This window comes from Cupressus sempervirens, chromosome 8 (genome assembly GCF_028749045.1).
Source record: "Cupressus sempervirens isolate cs-2001-9-10 chromosome 8, ASM2874904v1, whole genome shotgun sequence".
NCBI classification, from domain to species: Eukaryota; Viridiplantae; Streptophyta; class Pinopsida; order Cupressales; family Cupressaceae; genus Cupressus; species Cupressus sempervirens.
This window is the reverse complement of record NC_143125.1, coordinates 729,328,895-729,355,171: the sequence shown is the minus strand read 5'-3', so window position 1 is coordinate 729,355,171 and position 26,277 is coordinate 729,328,895. Positions and strand designations below refer to the sequence as shown.

General features: G+C 34.9%; 1 protein-coding gene across 4 annotated transcripts in view; it reads left to right on the top strand.

Annotated features, from left to right (window-relative positions):
• Positions 1 to 26,277, top strand: part of LOC149544506 (ribosomal RNA small subunit methyltransferase G) — a 144,313-nt gene that overhangs the window by 81,544 nt on the left and 36,492 nt on the right. For all 4 annotated transcript variants that reach the window (XM_089795157.1, XM_089795158.1, XM_089795160.1 and 1 more), the window contains one exon: positions 18,819 to 18,888. In XM_089795157.1, the coding sequence (XP_089651283.1) occupies positions 18,819 to 18,888 (70 nt within the window). The remainder of the gene's footprint in view (positions 1 to 18,818; positions 18,889 to 26,277) is intronic.

Below are 26,277 nucleotides of genomic sequence, written 5' to 3'. Positions count from 1 at the left end.
CATGTCCTTCTGTAGAGCACGAACCTTCTTGCTATTGCCTTCATCCTCGTTGCTATCTTCTCTGGTAGGCTCGTCGTCATCAGAATCAGATGAGCTAGTGTTCTTCTTCTTCGTTTTCTGCTCACTTTCGAGGTCCAATGCTCTGTTATAAGCTTCCGTGCATGACGACGACGGCACAATTTTCATTTTCTTTTGCAACTTCGAGCGTAGGCCTTCCATGAACCATCTTTTCTAAAGTCCGTCTGCTAGCTTACTTTCTATTTTATTTATCAAATCTTTTAATTTCCTGGCGTAAACGCGGACAGTTTTGTTCTTCCCCTGCTTAGTATTGAAGATCTCTGCTATAATTTCATTATCACCCCGCAACAATTTAAATTCTGCCAGGAACTCCTTTTTAATGTTATCCCAATTGTTTAGCTTTTGTGGATCTGTATCAGTAAACCAATCAATTGCTACGCCCTGTAGGGTGGCCGGAAATTGCCTCATCCAATTGTCTTCATAAGTTATCCCATTTTCCTTCCAGATCGTTTCACATGTTTTGCAATGTCGAATGGGATCGGCCGTACCATCGCCATTGAAGTTCGGCAGTTTCTCTTTTGGTCTCGCCATCATGATTGGTTTTTGTAAACAGGCGTTGCTCAGTCCTGCAACACTGGCGCTGTTCACTCCCACATCGTGGCTTTGCACTCCCACACCAACGATCTGCACTCCCGCACCGGCGGACTGGTCTCCCACACTGGCGGTCTGCACTCCCACACCAACGGACTGTTCTCCCACACCGGCGGTCTGCACTCCGACACCGGCGGACTATTCTCCCACACCAGTGGTCTGCACTCTTACACCGACAGACTGTTCTCCCACATCGACGGACTATTTTCCCACACTGGCGGATTGCTCTCCCACGTCAGTGGACTGTTCTTCCACGGTCTCAATAGTTGCGAACCTTGGTGAAGAAGGATCTTCTAAAGTTGTCTCCCACAGAAGTGTATCCCAGACGAAGAGTTCACTCCATGCTCGTGCTCCCTTGGCACTCCGAGCCGTGCGAGTTGATGCTCTACCGTTTGGCTTCTCTTCCCCTGGCGAACACAAATTCAAAAACTTGTCCCGTGCTTCTTCCACGAATTCCACCCGTTGCCGAGTTTCCTTTAACAATTCTTCCGTGCTCCGGTTTCCGTCGGCAATCTTCTAGAACCTCCTTTGGCGTTCGGCTTGCTGTGCTAGAATTAAATGTTCTTGTGCAGTATGGATTCCATCTTTTCCCTTGGCCTTATTTTGATCCTTGTTAAGCTAATTTGGCATTAATCTTCATTCCTCCCACCTTCCAAGTTCATAGGGCAACGATGCCTAATGTTTACCGCATAGGTTAATTAAGAAATGCACATAGATAATGAACATGACAGCATAACTCCTTAGATTATTCGCATATACCAGAACATTACATTATGCTTCGTCAGATGAATGATGATTTACAATGATCCCAGTCGGGATATAAATACTATTTGCCGAACCTTCTCGAAGGAGTCTGTCGGCCACAAACATTATCCACTACAAACTATTTACCCGTTGGCTACAAAATCTTTACCGACGACGTCGGCTACAGAATACAAAAACACTGACAACAATCAAGTCAGCTAACACAGTTTCTACCGACAACATCAACCCGTCGGCTACACAATATTTACCGACGACAATTGATTAGAACACAAATGTATTGAAATTTTTCCTAACGGCAAGAATTATAGGAAAACTTTAAACTTGAAAATTATGAATTAATAAATAAATGTGATAATGTTTTAAAAGAATGAACACAACAAATGAATATATTAATTCCTTAATGGAAAGAAATGAAAACAGTTGCCAGCATATGGATTATGAATTAAGAGTAATATAAAGACCAGTGCTTAATTAAATGGGCAATCAGAGTCAATATTATAAGTTGACACGTTCAACTTTATAAAGTTCAATGTATTCAAACTATAAACAATTTTAATAATTCAGACACAACAGATCAACTATATGAACAGAATTTTAAACTAATCTAGGATTTACTTTAATTCCTGTGATATGGAGACAAAATAGACTTAAATACGGAAACAATTAAATATTTCCCAATATCTATGTTTATCAGGTTTAAAATGCAAATAATATTTACAGAACTTTAAAAATAATTATAAAGGACACAACTTAATAATATTTTAAACCCTAATGCAAATAAAAATAGATACACTTACAGATTGTGCTACAAATAAAAATTTCACATAGAGACATTCCTTATGCATGATCCATTTACTACAAATTTATCCGGACCGCATAAAATTCACCCAATAATTTAAATCCACGAGCTTTGTTCAACCGCTCATTCCTTTATCAATGAAAAAATATAATATATCAAAGTGTGCATAGGATATGTAAAATTTTAAAATATGAATAAGAATTTGTATCTATATGAATCGTTTGTAAGATTTTACATCTTATATTTGTAATGGATGGAGAGGTATGTCCTCAACCATCTCACCTCTTAATAAATAACTAATTACAAAGTTTAAAATGTAAGTTTGATTCATGATTTATGCTTCTTATCTTATACAATAACCGAACCCAAATTAAATAACTGGTTTGGGAGAAAACCATAATCCTGATGCTTGATATCTCATAGACTCCTCTCCATTTTTTATTAACCAGCTTACTTCCATCAATTCTTTTGAATGATTGCAGTTCTAGCTATGCCATCCAAACATTTATCATCGATTTATACTCTGATGGTATTGGTGAACATTTCTTATGCAAAAAAATTGGTCACAACATGAACGGGAAAACATCTGTGACCTTTTCATATGCGTCTCCAAACTTCGTATATTGCTATATATTTCTCCATAACGATAATCTTCCTCATACGCACACACAACCATGTGAAATTACTATAAGCTCCAGTGTGTTCGTGATTAAGTAATCAAATGCCTCTAATCACACAATCCATATTCCTGCGTCACAAGAAAAGTATCAGTAAGATATAAATTATCAAAGAGTATACAAAGTCACAAATATACCTTCCATTTTAAACGACTGTGCAAGATGCGGAAGCCTAAAAATCACCCATCAAACACATCCATCTCCTCACACTTAATTGATACGTATGCCTCCATTGATAATCTTAGATAATAAATTATGTTCATTGCAATCATGGTCGCATTTATTCTTAACTCCATTGAGTATTCGGTATAATTAGGAGACCCTTGACTTGCAAAATTCATGAGTCTTTTTGTGTTCTGAAACCTCTTTATCACTTCCGTTGGATATTGATGATGATAATATATTTGAATCCACATACTCGTATGTTATTGCTTATGATACTTCTTGCTCATGGTGCCTGTTCCATTGTTGATTTATATTTTCCCTATATTTGGATTCGGATTCTGACTTCTCCTAATGGCACCGCTCACATGGACTCATCACACGATCCTTGAATGATAGTGGCTTCACATCATATCATGCCATAGGTGACATAAAATATATGCAACCATATATGTGGAACTTCAGAAAAATATTTCAATGCCTTTCCAATAGAGAGTTCCTAAAAAATGCCATATTTGTCACCAAGTAACGCTGCTAGGTCATTTGCATGATTATGGTTTCATCCGATGTGATGCCTAAGTCATTCATTACATCCTTGCCGCTATAGCCAATTTGTGTTGTCGTTTTTGTATGCATAGCTTTTGAGTCAAATGTTGATGGCATTTGGACTCTTCATCACTGTATTCATGATTGCCTTCTATGATGAATTGGAAGTTTTAGTAAATTATACTACTTATCCCTCTCTATCCTCCATACTGTGTGAAGTGGAAGAGCATTATATACCTCAAACATGGATTATGAACTTTTATGTTTGTCTGGCTTCAGCAGTGATAGAGTTACCGTTTCTTATGTGGTTAAATAATACTAATCTGATGCTCTCAATGATATATCTGTGACTATATCCTCTAGTAATTCTATCAAATAATTTCATATACTCTTGATAGGGAGCCATAGGCTGGGATAGTAATGTTTCTTCAAATTGTTCATGTGCCAACTCAATACCTCTAAACATTCCATATATGGCTGCCATATCATTCCCAACCTCGATATGTTCTAATTCCACATGTTCATGCAGTTCATAAAATATATACATGCTCAGTCTTCCATAATAGTCTCCAGATGCATATATTCACCAAAAAAGTAATGAGATTGGGTTTCTCTTTATGCATGCTCAAGAAATTTACTGGTGTTGAGTGTGGAAAATAGAACAACCATATTAACCGTGGGGTGAAAAGTTCAAAAAAATGCATAAATGGAGATCCAAATATTAGGGCTCCATCAGACTGTTTCAAACAGCAATAAAAAAATAGTGAGTAGCAAGTGGGTCACACTTTGAAGTAATACTGTACAGTCCTAGACATATTGAAATATTGTTCACCGGTTAGAATTGACTTGAGCAAACAAATGAAGAACCTTCGAGTATAGATGTGTGAAGAATAAAGGTGTAAATGACAGAGTAATGGGTCTGCTTGTCACAAATGAAGGCCCATTACATGCTAATGAAATTATCGGAGTTATTATGTGTTCATCCAAAGAGCTTGAAAAATCGGGAGTTTCATTTCAGAGATACCATCTTCCTTTAGAGCTAGTCGCTCATCAAGCTTAACTAAAATTCAGATCATGACTACATCGATGTTGAGATGAACACGAGTGCATTTTCACCTAGCATTCATGTTTAAAAAGAGGTCTCCGCTTTATGACTACAAAATATACAAGGGAAAATATCTATGTCAGAATCACATTGAATCGGCAACCAAATACTCATAACGATGGTGAGTTAAGAAACAATATGAATTTAATGTAACATCCCGTTTTCCCAGGTCTTAATTAATAAATAACATACTCAAAGAAATATAGTTATTAATTCATCTTCAAAGGAAGTTAGTTAAATCAGTTTTCGTTCATATGAAAAAGGATTGACGGTTAAATCAGTTAAACAAAATATCTTAACTAAGATCTGAAAAACACCATCAATGAAAATTGTTGTAGAAGTTAAAAACCACATACCATGAAATTTGAGATCGAAATCAAAACTAGGGATGCTTCTGCAACCACCTGGGTTAGTCCACAAATACCACTATAACAATATCACATGATGAATAACATCTAAAAACTGCTATCTCTAAATCAAATGATGATTATGATTAAATACCACTCTATTTAAAATTAGGGCATCACATACCACTGCATCAATTAGGGCATCAATTACCATTGGATCATTTAGGGCTTTCAGTTACCACGGTATCACTTAGGGCTTTTGATACCACTGATTCAATAGGGCTTCCGATACCACTGATTCAATTAGGGCTTCAGATTCCTTTCCTTCCAATTACTTAACTGTGGCAATAACTCAAAATTAGTAAATATACTTATTCGATATTCATATAAATGAAAAGCAATCAATAAATCTATCTCTCACATCTAGATGTAAAATATCTGTAACGATGAAATAACTCAATTAATCTTACCTTCTCGCATATACATCATAAAAGTGATAATACCTATTTCTGACTGTTACAAACGTAAATGGCAGAATACTTGATATTAAACAGAGATCAAAACAATCAATATATACAAAAGAAGAATCGAATAGAATAGAAACATTCTATTCTAGACTATTCCTAAATATTAGAAACATTCTAATATTTACAATAAGCTACAAGAGTGAGCATTACAGATTATTCTAATACCCCCCCTTAATGCTCAATCTATTTACTACACCAATAGATCCCCTGAATTTAACAAACTTGTCAAGGCCAAGGGGTTTTGTGAAAATATTTGCTGGTTGCTTTGAGGTAGGGACATAGAGTAACTAAATAGATCCATCTTCTACTAACTATCGGATATAATGGCAATGAAGCTCGATGTGTTTGGTTCGTTCATGAAACACTGGGTTTTTGGCAAGTTTGAGTACTGCTTGATTGTCCGTAAACAAAGAAGTTGGACCTACTTGAGAAATATGCATATCTGCAAGCATCTGACGGAGCCAAATTGCTTCACAGCTGCCCTGACAACTCCTCTATATTTTGTTTCTGTAGAGGAGAGTGCATGTGCCTGTTGCTTCTTACTGGTCCAGGTAACTGCTGCAGATTCGATACTAAACACATAACTAGATGTAGATTTCCTGTCATCAACTGAGCCGGCCCAATTGGAATCGGTGAATCCACTGAGCTGAGGAGTAGTACTCCTTGTGTAAAGAAGACCATAATCTGAAGTACCATGTACATAGCGTAACACACGTTTCGCTGCAATCCAAGATCGGTCATATCAAAAGTTCTGCATAGATCTTGTTTGATATCTAAAATCAAATGTTCTGAACTCCCAGTAATGATCAGATCATCCACATAGACAACAAGCAAAAGAATATCATTACTAGAGTGTTTAATATACAAATTACTATCTGACGGACTGCGCTATAATCCCTAATTAACCAAGTACTGATCAATCTTTATGTACCAAGCCCTAGGAGCTTGTTTAAGACCATAGATGGCCTTCTGGAGTCTACATACTTTTGGTTCTGAACCGGCAACCTTAAAACCTGGGGGCTACGTCATATAGACTTCTTCCTGTAATTCACCATTGAGAAAGGCACTCTTTACATCCATCTGATGAACTTTCCAACCATACTGAGCTGCAATGGCAAGAAGAATGCGAATAGTGCTCATCTTGGTTGTCGGAGCAAATGTCTCCTCATAGTCAATGCCTTCGCACTGGCTGAATCCTCGAGCAACAAGTCTGGCTTTGTATTTGTCCAAGGTACCATCTACATGGTACTTGACCTTATAGACCCATTTACAGCTAATGGGTTTCTTCCCAGGAGGGAGATCTGAAAGAACCCAGGTGTGGTTCTTTTGAAGACTCTGAAGCTCAGCATCCATTGCTTGTTCCCATTCTGGAATTCCTTTGGGCTCTGCATATTTCTGGGGCTCAGGGATACTGTGGATGTTGGCCATAAGAGCTATATTAACTGTGTTGTGCTGAATGCTCTTATTTCTAGAGGTTCTACCCTCACTGAGTTCATGAGGACAAAGATCACTAATTGTTTGAGCCCACCATTTTGGCCGAAGAGTCGAGGAGCCAATATCAGATGCAGTCGGAATAGCTGGATGAGGAGCAAGAGCAGGAGCTGTATTATCTGGAAGTGGCCGAGGTGGTGTATCAGTAGCATTAGATGACTCATATAAAATAGAAGAACCCAAGTCAGAGATTGCTGAAGACTGAATCTCAGAATGCAGTGGGTAGTCAGAGAGCAGAAATGGTCCGAGTTCCTCATCAAACACAACATCACGACTGAAGATTAAACGATCAGTATTTACATCAATCAGTCTATACGCCTTATGTGTGTGACTGTATCTTGTAAACATAAGTTTTTGGCTTTTGGAATCCAACTTAGTGCGTTTGGCATCAGGAATCCATACATATGCTAGAGAGCCAAAAACTTTCAAATGGTTGATCCTAGGTTTGCGACCAGACCAAGCTTCCTCAGGAGTCTTATGATTAACTGCAAGGGTGGGTGACCGGTTAAGGAGGTAGACAGCTGTGGATATTGCTTTTGCCCAATATTTTCTGGGAACATTTCTATGTTCTAGCATAGCCCTAGCCATTTCTATGATGGTAGGGTTTCGATGCTCTACAACACCATTTTGCTGAGGGGTGTGAGGTGTGGTGAATTGACGTCTAATGCCATGAGTAGTACAGAAGGCAGAGAAAGCAGAAGAACAGAATTCCCCCCCCATTATTAGTCCTAAGAGTACGAATGGAGGAACCAGACTCTTTTTCTACTAGAGCTTTAAACTGCTGAAATATAGGAAAAGCATCTTATTTTTGCTTAAGAAAATATACCCACATTTTGTGACTAAAATCATCCACAAAGAGTAAAAAATACTTGTTCCCAGTAATAGAAGGAGTATTCATAGGACCACATACATCAACGTGGACCAACTGGAGCACTCTAGATGCCCACCATGATTCACCATTCTTAAATGGTGTCCTATGTTGCTTCCCTGCTTGACAAGCTCTACAAACGCGATGGTTCTGGGTCTGAATATTAGGTAGGCCATGGACTAAATTATCCCGAGCAAGTTGTGCTAGATACTGAATGTTCAGATGACCGTATAGCTAATGCTAGAGACTGCTGAGAGCGGATGATTCGGCAATGAAAGCATGCTCAAGGGAATCGCCTCAATCTACAAGCCTATAAATACCATGATCCTCAAGACCGACAGCAAGAGTAGTGCGAGAAGCACGATCAATAATCAAACACTTATTTCCACTGAAAACGACATCCAACTGAGGAGAGTGCTTCATAATCTGACTAACAGACAGAAGATTATTTTTCATGCCAAGAACATAACATACATTGAGGAACATGAGTTTTCTTCCTCCAGACTGAATCTGAATATTTCCCTTGCCGACAATATTGTATTCTTCGTTGCCTCCAAAGATTACTGAGTCAGAATAGGGAGTGAATTCAACAAACCAATCAAGCCTATGAGTGAAATGTCGAGAGGCACTAGAATCGATGTACCAGACAGAAGATTTCACATGATTTGCAGGTATGCTGGCCATAAAGGCATGTTAGATAGATTCTTTCTGCTCTGAGTGTTGGGCAGCATGGGCTTGCTGTTTAATTGAGTTTGGCTTCTGATGTTGCTGATACAGATGCTCAAATGGCACAAACTTCGAAGTGAGAAAATGAAAGACCTTGAAAAATTGGAGTACCCAAAAAAGAGCTTGGAAAACTTAGAAATAAAATGTTGTTGAAATTCGGATCCGTTGGCTGAAAAATCGAAGAACAAAAACGAGGCACCCACAAAAATTTGATGAAGACCCATTTGAGATCTCGAAACACCCACCAAGAATATGTGATAAAAAAAAATTTCTAAGGTAAAAAACTAGGGTTTCGAAGAAAACCCTAGTCGACAGCTATGGAGGTTGATATTTGTAGAAAAATGGCGGATTGCTTGAAAAAAACGGCCGACTCTACTTCCCAATGCATGATTATAGATTGTGACGTTGCTTAAAAACAATCTATGACCTCCAAATAATGGTAGATGTTGTGTCTTTTAAAAAACCAGAGCCGTCAGACACGAGTTGAAAAAAAACTGCGCAAGTTCAGGATTGAAGACGTGATTTGTTCTCTCAGTTGCAAGTTGAAGAAAAGGAACCAGACAACCCAGATACAGCAGCTGGAAACCTGATCTTTCTAGTGGATTTTACTAATCTGACGTGAGCAAAGAGATCACCAAAAACGAACGCAATTTTGGGAGATGATTTTCAGACAAACCCAGATTCGGGATTTGCAAATAGACCCAAATTTAGGATTTTTCCTTTAGGCCGAAAACCCTAGGCGAGTTTCTCAAAACGAGCACCAAGAAATGCATAGAATAATTTTGAAAAATTTATGCACTAATAATTTCAAAAGAAATTATAAATTTTCAAAATAATAATGTATTAGGCTCTGATACCATGTTACAAATGTAAATGGCAGAATACTTGATATTAATCAGAGATCAAAACGATCAATATATACAAAAGGAGAATCGAATAGAATGGAAACATTCTATTCTAGACTACGCCTAAATATTAGAAACATGCTAATATTTACAATAAGCTACAAGAGTGAGCATTAAAGATTATTCTAATACTTACAACCAATTGAATGTATGGCTTATCTTTTTCCGATGCACATCCGACAACTTATGGAAAGATGAAACATTGTCAGGGGCCTAACCACCCAACCTCAGACCAAATCTTATCCCCACACGATCTCTAACGAGAAAGGCCCTCCCTACCCGAAATTGACAGGGGTCATCTTGCCATCCATTGGGCATCCTAGTATTTTAACATACAACTTGGCAGCAGGAGATCATAATTCATGCATGAGCTATTAATTAAGTCATATTAAAAATGATAAACGTTGTTATGTCATAATTGATGTTGATTCATGTTATTGAAAATTCATTTTTCTCACCTCATCACCCATCTCCTTGGCTACATAGTTGGGTGAGTCCCAAGTGTTCGGAATTCTCAAAACAACCGGTTTTGTCAAATACACAAAATAAATTCATGCATCCAACATTTCACAATGTGTGATGTTCTTAAAGGATTCCAGAATTTGTTTCTAATTTATAGTGGCATAATAATTTATGGATCCATACCATGGTTACTTGACTTCCACTTGCTAGGAACAAGGTTAAATTTAAAGGTGGTCAATCTATAAATGTCGAACTAAATATCATCATAATAAATGTTGAGAATTGCTGCTATGAATTTCAATGTTATTGTACTTTTTAATTCAAGTTTTATTGCATTTGGAAAACTTCCCACAAGAGATACTATTTAACTCTTTTTATGATGATTTTGGAAAACTATGAAAAAACTGAAGAAAATCGTTATTAATTACATTGATTATACAACAAATCTTATAAGGTGATCCTGAACAAGAAGGAACTTTTCTGAGTCTAACCGGCTACTACAAAAAATTGAATATAACCTGCAATCTCTTGTTATGGAGTTCATGAAAGTCCTCAGCAAGTATTCATATAATGATTCCAATTTTATTATTAATCTCTCTTGACCTAGCCGACTAAGGATGGATCCTCAACCAGAGAAGAAAAGAGTTGGAACATATTTGATTTATTCTTTGACCTATTATTATGTACTGACTGAAAATAGATATTATACTCGGTGAAAAACAAAGCAGGAATTACAATGCTTCTATGGTTTCCAATCTTGGAATGAGAAATCCAACTGCAGTCGGCTTATCCTTGAAAGAGAAAGAAAATGGAAATAAGACTTATGACCTGCGAAAAGAATGTGGCTCTTCCTAGCCTGGCCGGAACTCCTGTTCACCCGTCAACTTGAGACTTATTTGCAGGTTTCTTTCACTGGCAGATTAAGGAAGAATCAAGGCAATAATGGTTTATGAAAATCAGAAGGATTGTTCAGCTGAAAAAGGTTATACTCGGCTTGAAAAAGTAGACGCAATGCAGGAATGAAAAGAGTTGTCTCAGACACGATAGATGATACTCTTTTTAATGGTCAGCTACCATTGGTTTTAAAATAATAAACTATTTGAATTCCAGGATGACTATTCGAATACATCATAAATTCAAATTTAAAGATAAGAAAAATAAAAAGGTCGGAAAAGAAGTTGGAAAGATTGAAAAACAATTTGAATTGCCAAATATTAAACCGATTAAAAGAAAGAATATTAAAATGGAAAAAATAGAATTGGAAGATAATAATTCCATTATTATTAAAATTCAAATGTTATTATATTTTGAATATTATTATTATAATCTTATATTTATAAATGTACATGTAAACATCACTTTATTAAATTATTAAAATATAATGATGCCAAATCATTTTTATATTTATATGCACGTATATAAATATTTATTAAAATAATATGATGAAAGATAAATTAAAATCCTTTGAGATACATTTCATATTTTAACCCAATTATTTTTTCAATTTATTTATTTAAATAGCTCATGCGGGTCCCACAATTGTATCCTGTTTCAAGTCGCCAAGTCCTCAACCCATTTGCTTAGTGATGGTGATGCCCTACCTAATTCTTTTTTGACAATGCTTCCACCCCTTTCGACGTGTTTCCTATAAGGAATTTCTCTGTAATTAAATTTATATTATCATAATAAATTATTTAATCATAAATAATCACAACAGTTAACCATCTTCTCAATTCTATGAATTCGTGATAAATGATCAGCTAACTTGATATCTTCACTTGAAATTATAACAACTATCTTACCATTTCGCCAAATTATAATAAATTAAACTATTAATTGACTTCATGTGAACCTCAACGGCTATATTTCAGATTAGGTCAAAAATTGGGATGTAATGTACCATTCCCCTTGTGGTTCATCATCCTCGATGAACTTGTAACGAACATTATTATGGAGTATTTTAAAATTGAATATAACGTACCATTCCCCTTTGTGTTTCATCGTCCTCGATGATTTTTTGCAAATTAGATACTAGAAGAATATTCCAAATACAAGATATATGTATAGCATCGTGATATCATCAAAATCATGATTGAAACTCAAGATCCATTTTTACTTCAAAGTTTCCAAAAAGACACTTGCATGGTAACAATTAAACACGTACTCACCTGAGTTCACTTTATTGTACTTGCGGTCATCTTAGCATCGATTGAGTTGATTCTATTTCATGTTCCTGTCATACTCATGTAGACACTCACCATATCATTAGTTTGATTCCATATTGATATCTTTATTTAAGAAAATTTGCATGGTTCAATAACAAAAAGTAAGATAAATAATCAAAATTGGAATTCTGTAGCTAGCAAGTTCTAGATCATAATTTAATTCACTTATACGTACCATCTAGCATATTGCACTCATTAATGGGTAGATCATCCTTGCAACTTACAGATCACCTGGAAAGGTTAATAGATCCATGTTTTCCATTTATGTAACTTCGGTCTTCATGCCCATCTCATAACATTTCATTAGAGTAAGCATCTCATGATAGGATAATATACAACAACTCAGTGTGTAAAGTCAACATCGTATGTGTATTATTCATGTATAACAGTGTCTCAAGGGGTAAAACATGATTTACTATGCAAAATCATCATACATCTAATCAAGATCATAAGCATCTGAAACAATTTCTCATAAGATTCTTGTCAAGTAGTTCATCATACAACTGTAAGTATTTGGGAATTTATCTTTTCCATTTCTATGACTTAGGCTTTCATGCCCATCTCATTAAAAGTTTACATCTATAAACAAGCATTGATAGTTTCGATTATGCAAGTGTGTTTATTCCATACTGGAGCACACAATGATTTTGTCGTTTAATCAACATCAGAAAAGATCATTGTTCACAACTTCGTTTTTCTTCAATTCAAGTTCAAATAGGTAACAATTTATTTTTGCCATTAATTGCATGAAGAATTATTTAGCCATCATCATGGATTTTGATAACAATTTATCAAGATTATAGAAACTATTTTGGATTGCACAAGCCTCAGCATTTGAACCCAGTTTAATCTTCTCATTCTCTACTGAGAATTGCCCTCCCTCCTAGGATAAGGCACATGTATCATTTTGGTCCTGCTATTAGAGTAATCAGGTGGCTTGAGTGTCCCAATAGTTATTCCCCAAAATAACTGAAGCATCTGGACAAACAAAAAAAGATCTCATGATCTGCACATCTACCTGTTTCTACCTTGGCCAAGGATTTCAAAGTTGGGTTCGTAAACCCGATCTCCACCACTTGACTTGCCAATCAATTTTATCTTCTTAATTAGGTTTTGTCTTTATGATATTATAGTTTATACATTTCTCCATTTTATATCATTTCAGCCTTCCCCACTATTCTGAATGATTTTCCAGTGTGATTTTCTAGTTTTGATTGCAATATTCACTTATGCAAAATAAATCATTTTCATCATTGCATTTTCAGTTTCTCAAAAACAGTGCTGGACCCAAGGTTTCAGCGTTGAACCCAACACTCTGATACCATATGTAACATCCTGCTTTCCTGGGTCTTAATTAATAAATAACATACTCAAAGAAATACAGTTATTAATTCATCTTCAAAGGAATTCAATTAAATTAGTTTTCGTTCATATGAAAAGGGATTGACGGTTAAATCAGTTAAACAAAATTTCTTAACTAAGATTTGAAAAACACCATCAATGAAAATTACTGTAGAAGTTAAAAACCACATACCATGAAATTTGAGATTGAAATCAAAACTAGGGATGCTTCTGCAACCACCCGAGTTAGTCCACAAATACCACTATAACAATATCACATGACGAATACCATCTAAAAACTGCTATGTCAAAATCAAATGATGATTATGATTAAATACCACTATATTTAAAATTAGGGCATCACATACTACTGTAGCAATTAGGGCATCGATTACCATTGGATTATTTAGGTCTTTCAGTTACCATGGTATCACTTAGGGCTTCTGATACCACTGATTCAATAGGGCTTCTGATACCACTGATTCAATTAGGGCTTCTGATACCACTGTATCATTTAGGGTTCCAGATTACCACTAAATCAATAAGGGCTTTAGATTCCTTTCCTTCCGATTACTTAATTGTGGCAGTAACTCAAAATTAGTAAATAGCTCATATTCGATATTTATATAAATGAAAAACAATCCATAAATCTATCTCTCACATCTAGATGTAAAATATCTATAACGATGAAATAACTCAATTAATCTTACCCTCTCGCATATACATCATAAAAGTGATAATACCTGTTTCCTACAACTAATTGAATGCATGGCTTATCTTTTTTCGATGCACATCTGGCAACTTATGGAGAGGTGAAACATTGTCAGGGGCTTAACCACCCAACTTCGGACCAAATCTTATCCCTATACGATCTTTAATGAGAAAGGTGCTCCCTACCCAAAATAGACAGGGGTCATCTTGCCATCCATTGGGCATCCTGGTATTTTAACATACAACTTGGCAATAGGAGATCATAATTCATGCATGAGCTATTAATTAATTCATATTAAAAATGATAAACGTTGTTATGTCATAACTGATACTGATTCATGTTATTGAAAATTCTTTTTTCTCACCTCATCACCCATCTCCTTGGCTACACAGTTGGGTGAGTCCCAGGTGTTCGGAATTCTAAGAAGTCGAAACAACTGGTTCTATCAAATATACAAAAAAAATTCATAAATCCAACATTTCACAATCTGTGATGTTCTTAAAGGATTCCAGAGTTTGTTTCTAATTTCCAGTGGCATAATAATTTATGGATCCATACCATGGTTACTTGACTTCCACTTGCCAAGAACAAGGTTAAATTTAAATGTGGTCAATCTATAAATGTTGAACTAAATATCATCATAATAAATGTTGAGAATTGCTGCTATGAATTTCAATGTTATTGTACTTTTTAATTCAAGTTTTATTTAATTTGGAAAACTTCCTGCAATAGATACTATCCAGCTATTTTTATGATGATTTGGAAAACTATGAAAGTTGTGAAGAAAATCATTATCAATTACATTGATTATACAACAAAGCTTATAACGTGATCCTGAACAAGAAGGATCTTTTCTAAGTCTAGCCGACTGCTATAGAAAATCGAATATAACCTGCAATCTATTGTTATAGAGTTCATGAAAGCCCTCAACAAGTATTCATATAATAATTCCAGTTTTATTATTAATCTCTCTTGACCTAGCCGACTAAGGATGGATACTCAATCAGAGAAGAAAAGAGTTGGAACATATTTGATTTATTCTCTGACCTATCATTATGTACTGATTGAAAATAGATATTAGACTCCGTGAAAAACGAATCAGGAATTACGATGCTTCTATGATTTCCAATCTTGGAATGAGAAATCCGACTGCAGTCGGCTTATCCTTGAAAGAGAAAGAAAATGGAAACAAGACCTGTGACCTGCGAAAAGAATGTGGCTCTTCTTGCCCTAGCCAAAAATCCTATTCACCTATTAACATGAGACTTATTTGCAGATTTCTTTCACTGGCGGATTAAGGGAGAATCAAGGCAATAATGGTTTATGAAAATCAGAGTGATTGTTCAGCTGAAAAAGGTTATACTCGGCTTGAAAAAGTAGATGCAATGTAGGAAGGAAAAGAGTTGTCTCAAACACGACACATGATAGTCTTTTTAATAGTCAGTCGTGACCCTTTGGCTACCATCAGTTTCAAAATAATAAACTATTCGAATTCCAAGATGACCATTTGAATACATCATAAATTCAAATTTAAAGATAAGAAAAATAAAAAGGTCGGAAGAGAAGTTGGAAAGATTGAAAAACAATTCAAATTGCCAAATATCAAATCGATTGAAAGAAAGAATATTAAAATGGAAAAAATAGAATTGGAAGATAATAATTTCATTATTATTAAAATTCGAACGTTATAATTCAAATGTTATTATATTTTGAATATTATTATTATAATCTTATATTTATAAATGTACATGTAAACATCACTTTATTAAATTATTAAAATATAATGATGCCAAATCATTTTTATATTTATATGCACGTATGTAAATATTTATTAAATAATATGATAAAAGATAAATTAAAATCCTTTGAGATACATTTCATATTTTAACCCTATTGTTTTCTCAATTTATTTATTTAAATAGTTCATGCGGGTCCCACAGATGTATCCTGTTTCAAGTCGACAGGTCCTCAACCCATTTGCTCAGTGATGGTGATGCCCTACCTAATTCTTTTCTGACAATGCTTCCACCCCTTTCAATGTGTTTCCTGTAAAGAATTTTTCCGTAATTAAATTTATATTATTATAATAAATTATTTAATCATAAATAATCACAACGGTTAACATCTTCTCAATTCTATGAATTCGTGATAAATGATCAACTAACTTGATATCTTCACTTGAAATTATAACGACTAACTATCTTACTATTTCGCCAGATTATAACAAATTAAACTGCCAACTGACTTCATGTGAACCTCAACGGCTATATTTCAGATTAGGTCAAAAATTGGGATGTAACATTTAATATGTTTAAAACTCCAAATTTTGGAGTTTACGTAAAAAGCATGGATGTCGTCAAATTGCTATGCAACATCAATTTTTAAGAAACAATGCTTGGAGCAAACAGAGAAATGTCGTTAGCATGTACATAAGGAGCCATGCTAGTGGACAAAGTGAAATTTTTGAGGTTTTAACATCACCAGGAGTAGCTTTTAATTATATACAAAATGATTGAAACAATTTTTGTTTTGCGCCAAAGCCATCATGATTCAATCATTTATATTCCCCAAAACAGATTGTGTGTATCTGCAGCAGTCAAAGGCAGCATACAGGATGCATCAAAATATCATGAACTAGTGATTCAATTTGATGATTCAATTTTCAATGAGAACAATGACCAAATTTGCAAACCATGAATTATGAAATATAAGGAGTCACAACTTTCAAAACATATTGATGAAAATACAAATTAAGAGTATTAAGTTGCCGAAACAATGTCTATCAGTGTTTTGTATTTTATAACTTTTAACTAAATGTGTTTAAAAGGGACGTGACTTTTCGATAAGTCAAATCTTATTTATTATGTTCAAGATATAAATGTGTCTTGGAAAGAAAAACATATAAGAAACAGGACATATTTGATGAAAAACATCAGACAGTTGAAAATAAGTAATTAGAAGAACATTTGTATGGAAGGATAAGGAGTTCTAATATGGCTTTGTGATATGAAGTTAAATGTTTTATTTTAATAATAAAATAAAAAGCCTTTTGTTTATTTTTATTGGAGGCATGGAGATTTAAACTTCACTCAATTCGTCCTTTATAATTATTTTATTTAAATTCTGTAAACAATTTATGTCAAATAAGTGGATGAGGTCATCTATGGCATTTTAAACTCGATCATCACAGATGTTGTGAAATATTTACTTGTTTCCCAATCTGTGACCACTCTGTCTCCCCGACCTTAGGAATTGAAGCACAATTTGGACTAGTTTAGAATTTTGTATATATATTTGATTAGTCGCATCTTGATCATTAAAATGTTTATAATTTATGTGCGTAGAACATTATAAAATTGTATGTTATAATCTTCATTGTAGTTGACTTTGTTGACCAAATAAGCTAAAGCAGTGGTCTTTTTATCATTGAAATATTGAATTTATATTTGAAGCCAGAAAATCTTTAACTTCCTTCTTAGAAACCTCAAATCCATTCTTAAAAACCTTAAACATTCATTCAATACAAACATTCAGCATTCAACTTTATTTTGATTGAGTTCAAGGATTTTTCCTACCAAAGAACTCCAAAATTTAAATTCGCTATAGAAAAACTTTGAACTAAGTGATAAGGTTCAAGGAGGTCTACCCCACTAGGTGTAGAAGAACCTAAAGTGCAGGGGAATCAAGGTGATTCCCATTTGTTGGCTAGAAATGAATGGGATTCCTATCAGAGAAGTAGCAGGCTCTTGGATTTTGCAATCTGCGGTTTTGGGAACCAACAAGAGGGAAAGCAATTCAAATTCAAATGGAAGTCGCCCTACCTTTTCCCTCACAATACATAATTGAGTTTGAACCTCATTTTTATATAGATGAATTGACAACTTAATGTTATGCACATGTTGGAACAGATTCAACCAGGTTACCCCAAATAGATTTTGTTCTGTTCTCTAAGTTTGCTAACTATGAGAAATGTCCAGTTTGTATACCTTAACGCATAAAGATGAGTAAATTTTTTAATCTTTGGAAAGCTTGTCTCCAATTATTAATTGTGTTATAGGGGACTTCACAATGATCAACAAGGGGCACAAATCTTGATATCAATAAGGGACATCATCTGTCTTGTAGTTGGATAACTTGTTTGAATCATGCTGTATTTATAGTTTTTGTAAGTTTATATCATTATGAAAGATGCCTACCAGATTCCTCCAGTTGCATTATATATATTGTTTAGTAGCACAAATGACTCTTTTCAGTTTTCTTTTTATCAGTGAGAAATTGAGAATCAATGTATATTTTCATATCTTTTCTTTTTACTCCCAATTATTAAATGGTATGTCTTCTATTTCCACTGTTACATAAACCTGTGGTTATATAAAATCTGCCTTGTACAACAAAGAAAATTGTAGACTTATATTGTGTTTTCAATTTCTTTCAATATGAATTCCTGTTTTATGAAAGATGTGCTAATATATCTGGAAACGTTTTTGACAGATTCTATCCTGGAACTGCAGATGCTATTAGGTTTGCGAGCTCAAAAATTTACATTGTCACCACCAAACAGGTATCTAGTAACTACCAAATAGGCAGTCTTTCTGAAGCCAGGTAAAACAACTTGAAGCCTGTGCAAATGGTTTAGGTTTTCAGATATTAGATGGGTGTCTTTTGTTTATCTACTGCATGATTGTTAGAAAGTTGGATTAGAAATAAATTAATAATTCAGCGAGACAATATATGGTCCTTTGAGGCACAAGATACTGTTATCAGCATCTATTCATGACTTATATGAAGGTAGTGCCTACGAGGAATATTTATATAGCACAAAGAGCAGTGTTTTGTGAATCATTTGATTTGTTGGTTGTAACATTGTAATTTCAAGCTATATGTCATGTTCCCAAAATGAGGCAAACAGTGAATCTTGGTGAAACCCACCAGATTGTGAACACAGAAAACACCTGGAAGAGCCCAACCAAAACCTGCGTAGGCACTAGATGAAATTCAATCAAACACAACTCAAAAAAAGTTCAAAAACATAACCTTTCTCAATATGCAATATCTGCTTTAATACGACTAATTTGTAATGAGTGGGCTTATATTCTTGTTTCTTAAGTTGTTTCAGCTGTGTCTTGTTACTTTGCTCCTGGGCATTAGAAATACAATTTAGAAATTTGGTTGTGAGAGGTCCTTACCAAGGCAGTGAACTGATTGATACAATGTTGAAGTGATGAAGAGAAGGAAGAATGGTTATATCCCTAACGATAATTGTTTCAAACATGTTTGGTGGAAATCCTCTCTCCTCAGGATTTCCACCCTTCTCCTCATCAACTCAAAATTGATGCAAATTCATGCTAAGGCATAAAAACTTGAAAATAAGTTGTAACATACCAATTTTCCTATTCTTAACTGACAACCAACATAATAGTTACTTTTCATAATCACATGTAAGAAAGACAGTTATAACAGATAATTCGTATGAAAGAGGATTAACGGTTATAACAGTGCAACAAAATTATTATAGTATCTTAACTAACAATTGAAGTTAAAGCATTCATCCAACAAATGCAATTTATAACTGTTACCATAACTAACCATTACTTAATGGGAACGAGAGATCATCTTCTACTGAGTTCAACTGATCAGCACTATAACAGTCACATGATGATTTCTTAATTAATTGAATTTGAATAACATATTAAAAAAAGATACCCAATAATCGTGAAGTCTTAAGAAGGCAGATCTTAACTTTGTCTTGTGCAAGTGCTGGCATTTGGTGAAGAGGAGAAGCATTGTGAGAGACTTTACGTTCAACCACAGACCACATGTATCTCCTCTCATTCTCAACTAGAATGGTCCTATCCTACATGGGATTAGGCATGGGACACCACTTTGTCCTTCCACATGAGCATCCTTGTGTTAGAGTGCCAACTATACAGCCGGCTACACTGTGGAGTCAAGACCTTCAGCCCATCTATCTATCTGCAAGTTACCTTGACCTTTATTGATCTTAGCAGCAAGTATTGCCACTAACCTAGCTTGGGCAAAGATTTGTATGGGCACTCTATACCCAATCACCCACCGCTCGACTTGACAAACAAGACCTATACCCTATTGACCACTACGAGCTGACTCAGTTTAACATGTTTGCTTATGTTTATTTACTATTCGGCTTGTACTGATTTACATCTCTTGTCTTGCAGGTATTTCCCACATTTAGTTGTTATCAACCAACACCTTTCATCTCAACCTTACTGGTATCCTTGATGAATCCCGGTGTGGCTGTCAATGAATCTTGGATAAATTATGTTTAACCCAGACAAGAAATTTCTGCCCAACTTGTACCTATAGTAGATATTAGAAAAAGGCATCATGGCAAATACAAGATGATATTATTAATCCTTAGTGAAGGTGCCTCATCTTATTTCAGAGGCGTATTATTTATACCAGTGTATAAGAGTGCACAGTTTGGATTTATTTCTCCAATTAACTTAAGCTCTGAAATGAAAACAAGATAATATACAACAGAAAAGTCGACTTGAAAACAGACCAATTGCATGCACTACTTTACTTGATTGGTACTATTCATAAAATCAGTCATTCTAGACAGTTCTAACATATGCAATAATCAATTAGTTACGGATCTAAGTCTGATTGGCACCGTTCATATATATTTTCTTAAAACATTCATGCAACAAGCTCAATCTTAGAGCTTTAATTTTATGAAAAATGAGAGGGAATATAAGAGCAGAAAGATGCATGCCCAACAAGCTGCAAGGTAGAGATATGTCAATGTTGACTGCTGGATAGTAGCTCACAATGGCCTAGAACGACTCCCCAAATTGTGTAAGTTGAATCCCCTATGTTCGCTAGGATTGCCGGTATGAAGGAGAAGAGCTTGGAATGGCTTGTTGTTGCCCAAAAACTAATCGTAGGAATGAGAAAGGTTTAACGCAAAGCATAGAATGGTATATCAATTTCCTCCTTCAAGCCACGTTTGGTTACAAATTATAATCTATGCACAAGGTGACTCTGAAGGTGGTGGCATAAGTTACATTCTTGATTTAAAATTCAAAAGCCAATAAAGAAATAAAAGGCTGAAAAAGACCGATGGAAATGATAGTACTTTATTGACATGGGATGAAAATGATAATCTGCTCCTTATGGTTTTTATAATGACACCATCTCATATTTATATGTAATTGTATATGTATGTAAACATATACCTACGTGTAACATCCTGATTTCCCTGGTCTAATTTAACATTCAACATACTCAAGGAATACAGTTACTATATCGTTTCATAGGAAGACGGTTATATCATTCATGTTCATGTGAATAAGATTTACCGTTAAAATCAGTTAAACAAAATTTCTTAAGTAAATACTTGAAGTAACATCAAATTAAATTACTACAGAAATTGAAAACCACATTCCTCGAAAAATTGAGTTTGAATCAAACTAGGGATGCTTCTGCAACCACCCGGGTTAGTCCACAAATACACTATAACAATTTCATATGATGACTTTTATCTACAACCCCTATCTTAAAATCAAATGATAATTTTAAATAAATACCACTATATTTTAAATCAAGGCATCACATACCACTGTATCAATTAGGGCATCATTTACCTTTGGTTTGTTAGGGCTTCTAATACCCCTATCTCACTTAGGGCTTCCGCTACCACGGATTCATCTAGGCCTTTTGATACCACGGATTCAATTAGGGCTTTTGATGCCACTAATTCAAATAGGGCTTCCAATACCACACATTTAATTAGGGTTCCAGTCATCTCTCAAATCATTTAGGGCTTCAGATTCCTTTTCCTCTTATGACTTAACTGTGACAGTATCTTAGGGTTAGAAAATATACTGATATTCGTTATTCATATATGTGAAAGTAAAATGATGATAACAATGAAATACTTCAATTTAATCTTACCTCTTCATAAATAAAAATGATATTACCTGTTTTCGATAAACAATTGAATGCATGGCTTATCTCTATCTGACATCTTTAGAGAGGTGAAGCATTGTCAGGGGCTTAACCACCCAACCTTGGACCACAATATATCCCCACATGATCTCTAATGAGAAAGGCTCTCCCTACCCGGAATTGACAGGGAACATCATTCATCCACTAGACATCATGATATATAACATGCCATACGACTTGGCAACAGGAGATCACCATAACAGGAATATGCATGAGCTAATATATATATTAGTTTGTTTATGTATGAATGTATAGATTACTGATTTCATTCTTGCATTTCTTTTTCATAGGTTCATCTACACCTCCTCACCATAATCAGGCCATCAGGCCGGTGATTCCTTGGTGCCTAAACATTTAGCCTTTACTGATATGACATGTACCTTATTCACCCTAATCTAGCTCTTAGCCTGGTGATTTTCATTGGTACTCTGGTCCATTGACTTATCTCAGTATCTATCATTAATTCAAGTTTGAATACTAAATTTTCTTATGAAGGAGAGGCCATCCAAGTACGATTTACTGTCTTATGGCATCTTCTGTTATAAATATAAATTGATTCAGACTCAAATCATTATGGCAGTCAGTTTGATCTTTCATGATTAAAATTGTTCTATGGCGGACGGCTTCAACTATTTATTTACAAATCAGATGAAACATGGAATTCATATGCACAATTCGAATATAGGATTTCTCATGCATAGCTTGGGTTTGGAATTTTATATACTGAGTTCGTATTTGGAAATTCTTAAGTACAGTTCGAATTTGGGATTCTTAAACATGGCTCGAATTTGGAATTCATAAATGCAGTTTGAAATGCAAGAATGGTGCACAATGCTTTACAGTAATTAGCCGCATGTGTATTTGTCCCTACGCAGACCTCAGCAACATATGGAAAAAGAAAAATATCATTTCAAATCTTATGTGACTCCTTACTGCACTTCTGTATGGCTGACGCCTAAGGAAGCCCGCCTATCTAGCTTTGAGACACGCCTGAGATCTTGATATTTGGCAGTGGATTTTGATTCGTTCAAGAGAATTTAATACTATTCTAAAGAAATAAAGAACCCGGCTAGAGATGGGAAATAAAGCCGTAGGCAAAGAGATGATTCTCGGATACGACAAAGGTTGCATATATTGTTTCTATGTCGACCTTATGGCTTCCTTGCCGTTACAAGATTCATACACGAATAGTTTTCTCAATCGGTTTGAAAAGAAACGTAAAGGAGGGAAAATAAAATGAAAAGGAAAGATGCTGAAGAGTTTATTTATTAATATTATTTTCCATTATCTTATTATCTTGGGTTAAGTTTATAGGTATGTAATTGCAAGGTGGCATTATTGGATTAATGATTCTAATTTAATGGTGCCACTTTGTATTTATTTATCTATGATCTTAATCGAGAGAGTAAAATAATATTAAGTGATATTATTATTTGATAAATTTAATAAAGGTAAGAACTTTGTTTATTTTTAATATTTATATTGTTTTTACTTATAGCTCATGCGGTTCCATAGGTATATCCTATTCCAAGTTGCTAGGTCTTCTACCCATCTGTCTAGTGATGGTGATGCTCCCGCCTGATTCTTTTCTGACAATGTTTCCACCCCATTGATAGTTTCCCTACAAGGAAATTCTCCATCGTTAATAAATTATTTAAATAACCACTAGGTTTAACCATCTTCTTAATTTCATGAATTTGTGATTAATGATCAACTGCAATGTTATCTTCACTTGAAATCATAATGAGTAACTATCTTACCATTTCGCCAGAATATAACAAATTAAACTGCCAACTGAATTCATGTGAACCTCTATAGCTTTATTTCAAGCTAGGTCAAAAATTGGGATGTAACACTACGTATACATAGTATTCTAAATATATGTTTTTTTGTGTATACTTCATATTTTAGTAAACGCATACATACATGTACATCATTTGAATGTATGCATGCGTACATATATATATGTACAATTTCATGCAAGTACCATGGTATCATTATACTAGAACATATCTAACATTACAAGGAGGTTTTGAGGTTAACTCGATTTATAAAGGTAACAATTGGTCTTTAGCTCGTTCATTCTTAAGTGAATATTTTTATTATCTTGTTGAATGTGTTGACCTAGTTAGCTCATGGTGGTCACTTGGTATACTCTTGCTTGCTTAGTACATTTCCCCTGGCCATGGTAGTTAGGACACATACGTGTTAGCTCAATGGTAAGTTGATGCCCTCATGCCCAATTCTCTCTCTGGCAATGCTCCTCCCCCTTCCTCGCTTCCTACAAGAAGAAATTTACCTTGGTAATAACACATTTCCAAATTATCAATGAAATCAAAATTTATCATAACAATAACCATGTTAATAACCATTTTTAATTCACACATTGTGATTAACCAACATTTCTAGTTCCATGAAATCATAACTAACAACTAACACTTCATTTCCACATGAAACCATAATGATTAACAAATTTACTAACCAACTCAAATTTGCATGATGTCTCAACGACTATATAGAATATTTAAAATTAAACAAAATAGGGGATGTAACATAGCTCCCCCTTGTGTTTCATCATCCACAATGAAGAATACTAAAAGAATTTTCGAAATAACAAGAATGTAGTTTAGAATAGCATGAAATCATCATGTTTTAATTTGAATCACAATTCAATTTAATCCTTAGTTTAAGCTCTTGAAAAAGGATGTGGAAATTTCGGGAAGATTTCATCATAATCTTCCCAACTGGCATTCTCTTCAACATATTGATCCCATTGGACCTTGCACTGAGTGATATCTCAAGTTTGCAAGCAGATCATAGCACCTCAAGTATTATGAGTAAGTGAATCTATTTCTACCACCCTTGGATCTCGTACCTGCAATCAATAACATGTTCATGGTTGGCTATATACTTTTTAAGGTAGGATATGTTAAACACATTATGCATCTTGGCAAGGGTTGGAAGTAGGGCAATTTTGTAGTCTCTTAGGATTTATGATTTCCAACACCTCAAAGGATCCCACATATCTTGAGCCTAACTTGGCATTTTTAGCAAATTCTTATGGTACTTTTCTAGGCTTTTACTTTTACAAGAACCTTTTCTACTACTGAAAATTCTCCAAGAGTCCTTTCTGCACTTGCATAACTCTTTTGTCAGTCATTTGCCTCCTTCAATCTTTGATGGATTTGAGCTACCTAGTCTTCCATCTTTAAAAGTATCTCTGGTCCAGCAATAATTTGATCCTCAATCATGTTCCAACTTATAGGGATTTTGCACTTGCATCCATACAGAGCTTCAAAAGGTGTCATCTTAATAGAAAACTAATACAAGTTATTGTAAGCAAATTCAACTAGGGGAAGATACATCTCACATCGATATTGTTGATCCATGGAATATACTCTCAAGAGATCTAATACCCGATTTACCCTTTATGTCTGGCCATCAGTTTTTGGATGGTAGGCTAAATTGATATTCAGTCTTGTCCCCATGGCAGAAAAGAGAGTTTGCCAAAATGTAGATGTTATCCTAGCATCTTTGTCTGATATAATCTTTTCTAGAACTCTGTGATGTCTTACGAACTTATGGGCAATCTTTGGCGCCCCATCAGTTAAGTTTCCCAAAATAAAATGCGCTACCTTTGTCAATCAATCCACTATCATGAGGATGGTGTTATGCCTATTTCTAGTCATACATAACCCCTGGATAAAATCCATATTGATTATTTGCAATTTCCTTTCTAGAACTTCATTTGGGTGTAGCAGCCCAGTTGGGTACCTGTGCTCAACCTTGACCTTTTGGGTTCAAGGCAATGTAGGATACATGACACCACCGAGCATGAGGAGATGCAATGTTCGGTGTTCCTTTTGAGGGTGGACTTGGCATTACGAGGAAGAGTTTATTTTTCACAAGTGTATGAGCCTATAAGGCTTGTCAATTTAGAAGTAGAGTTCCTTGAGTTCAA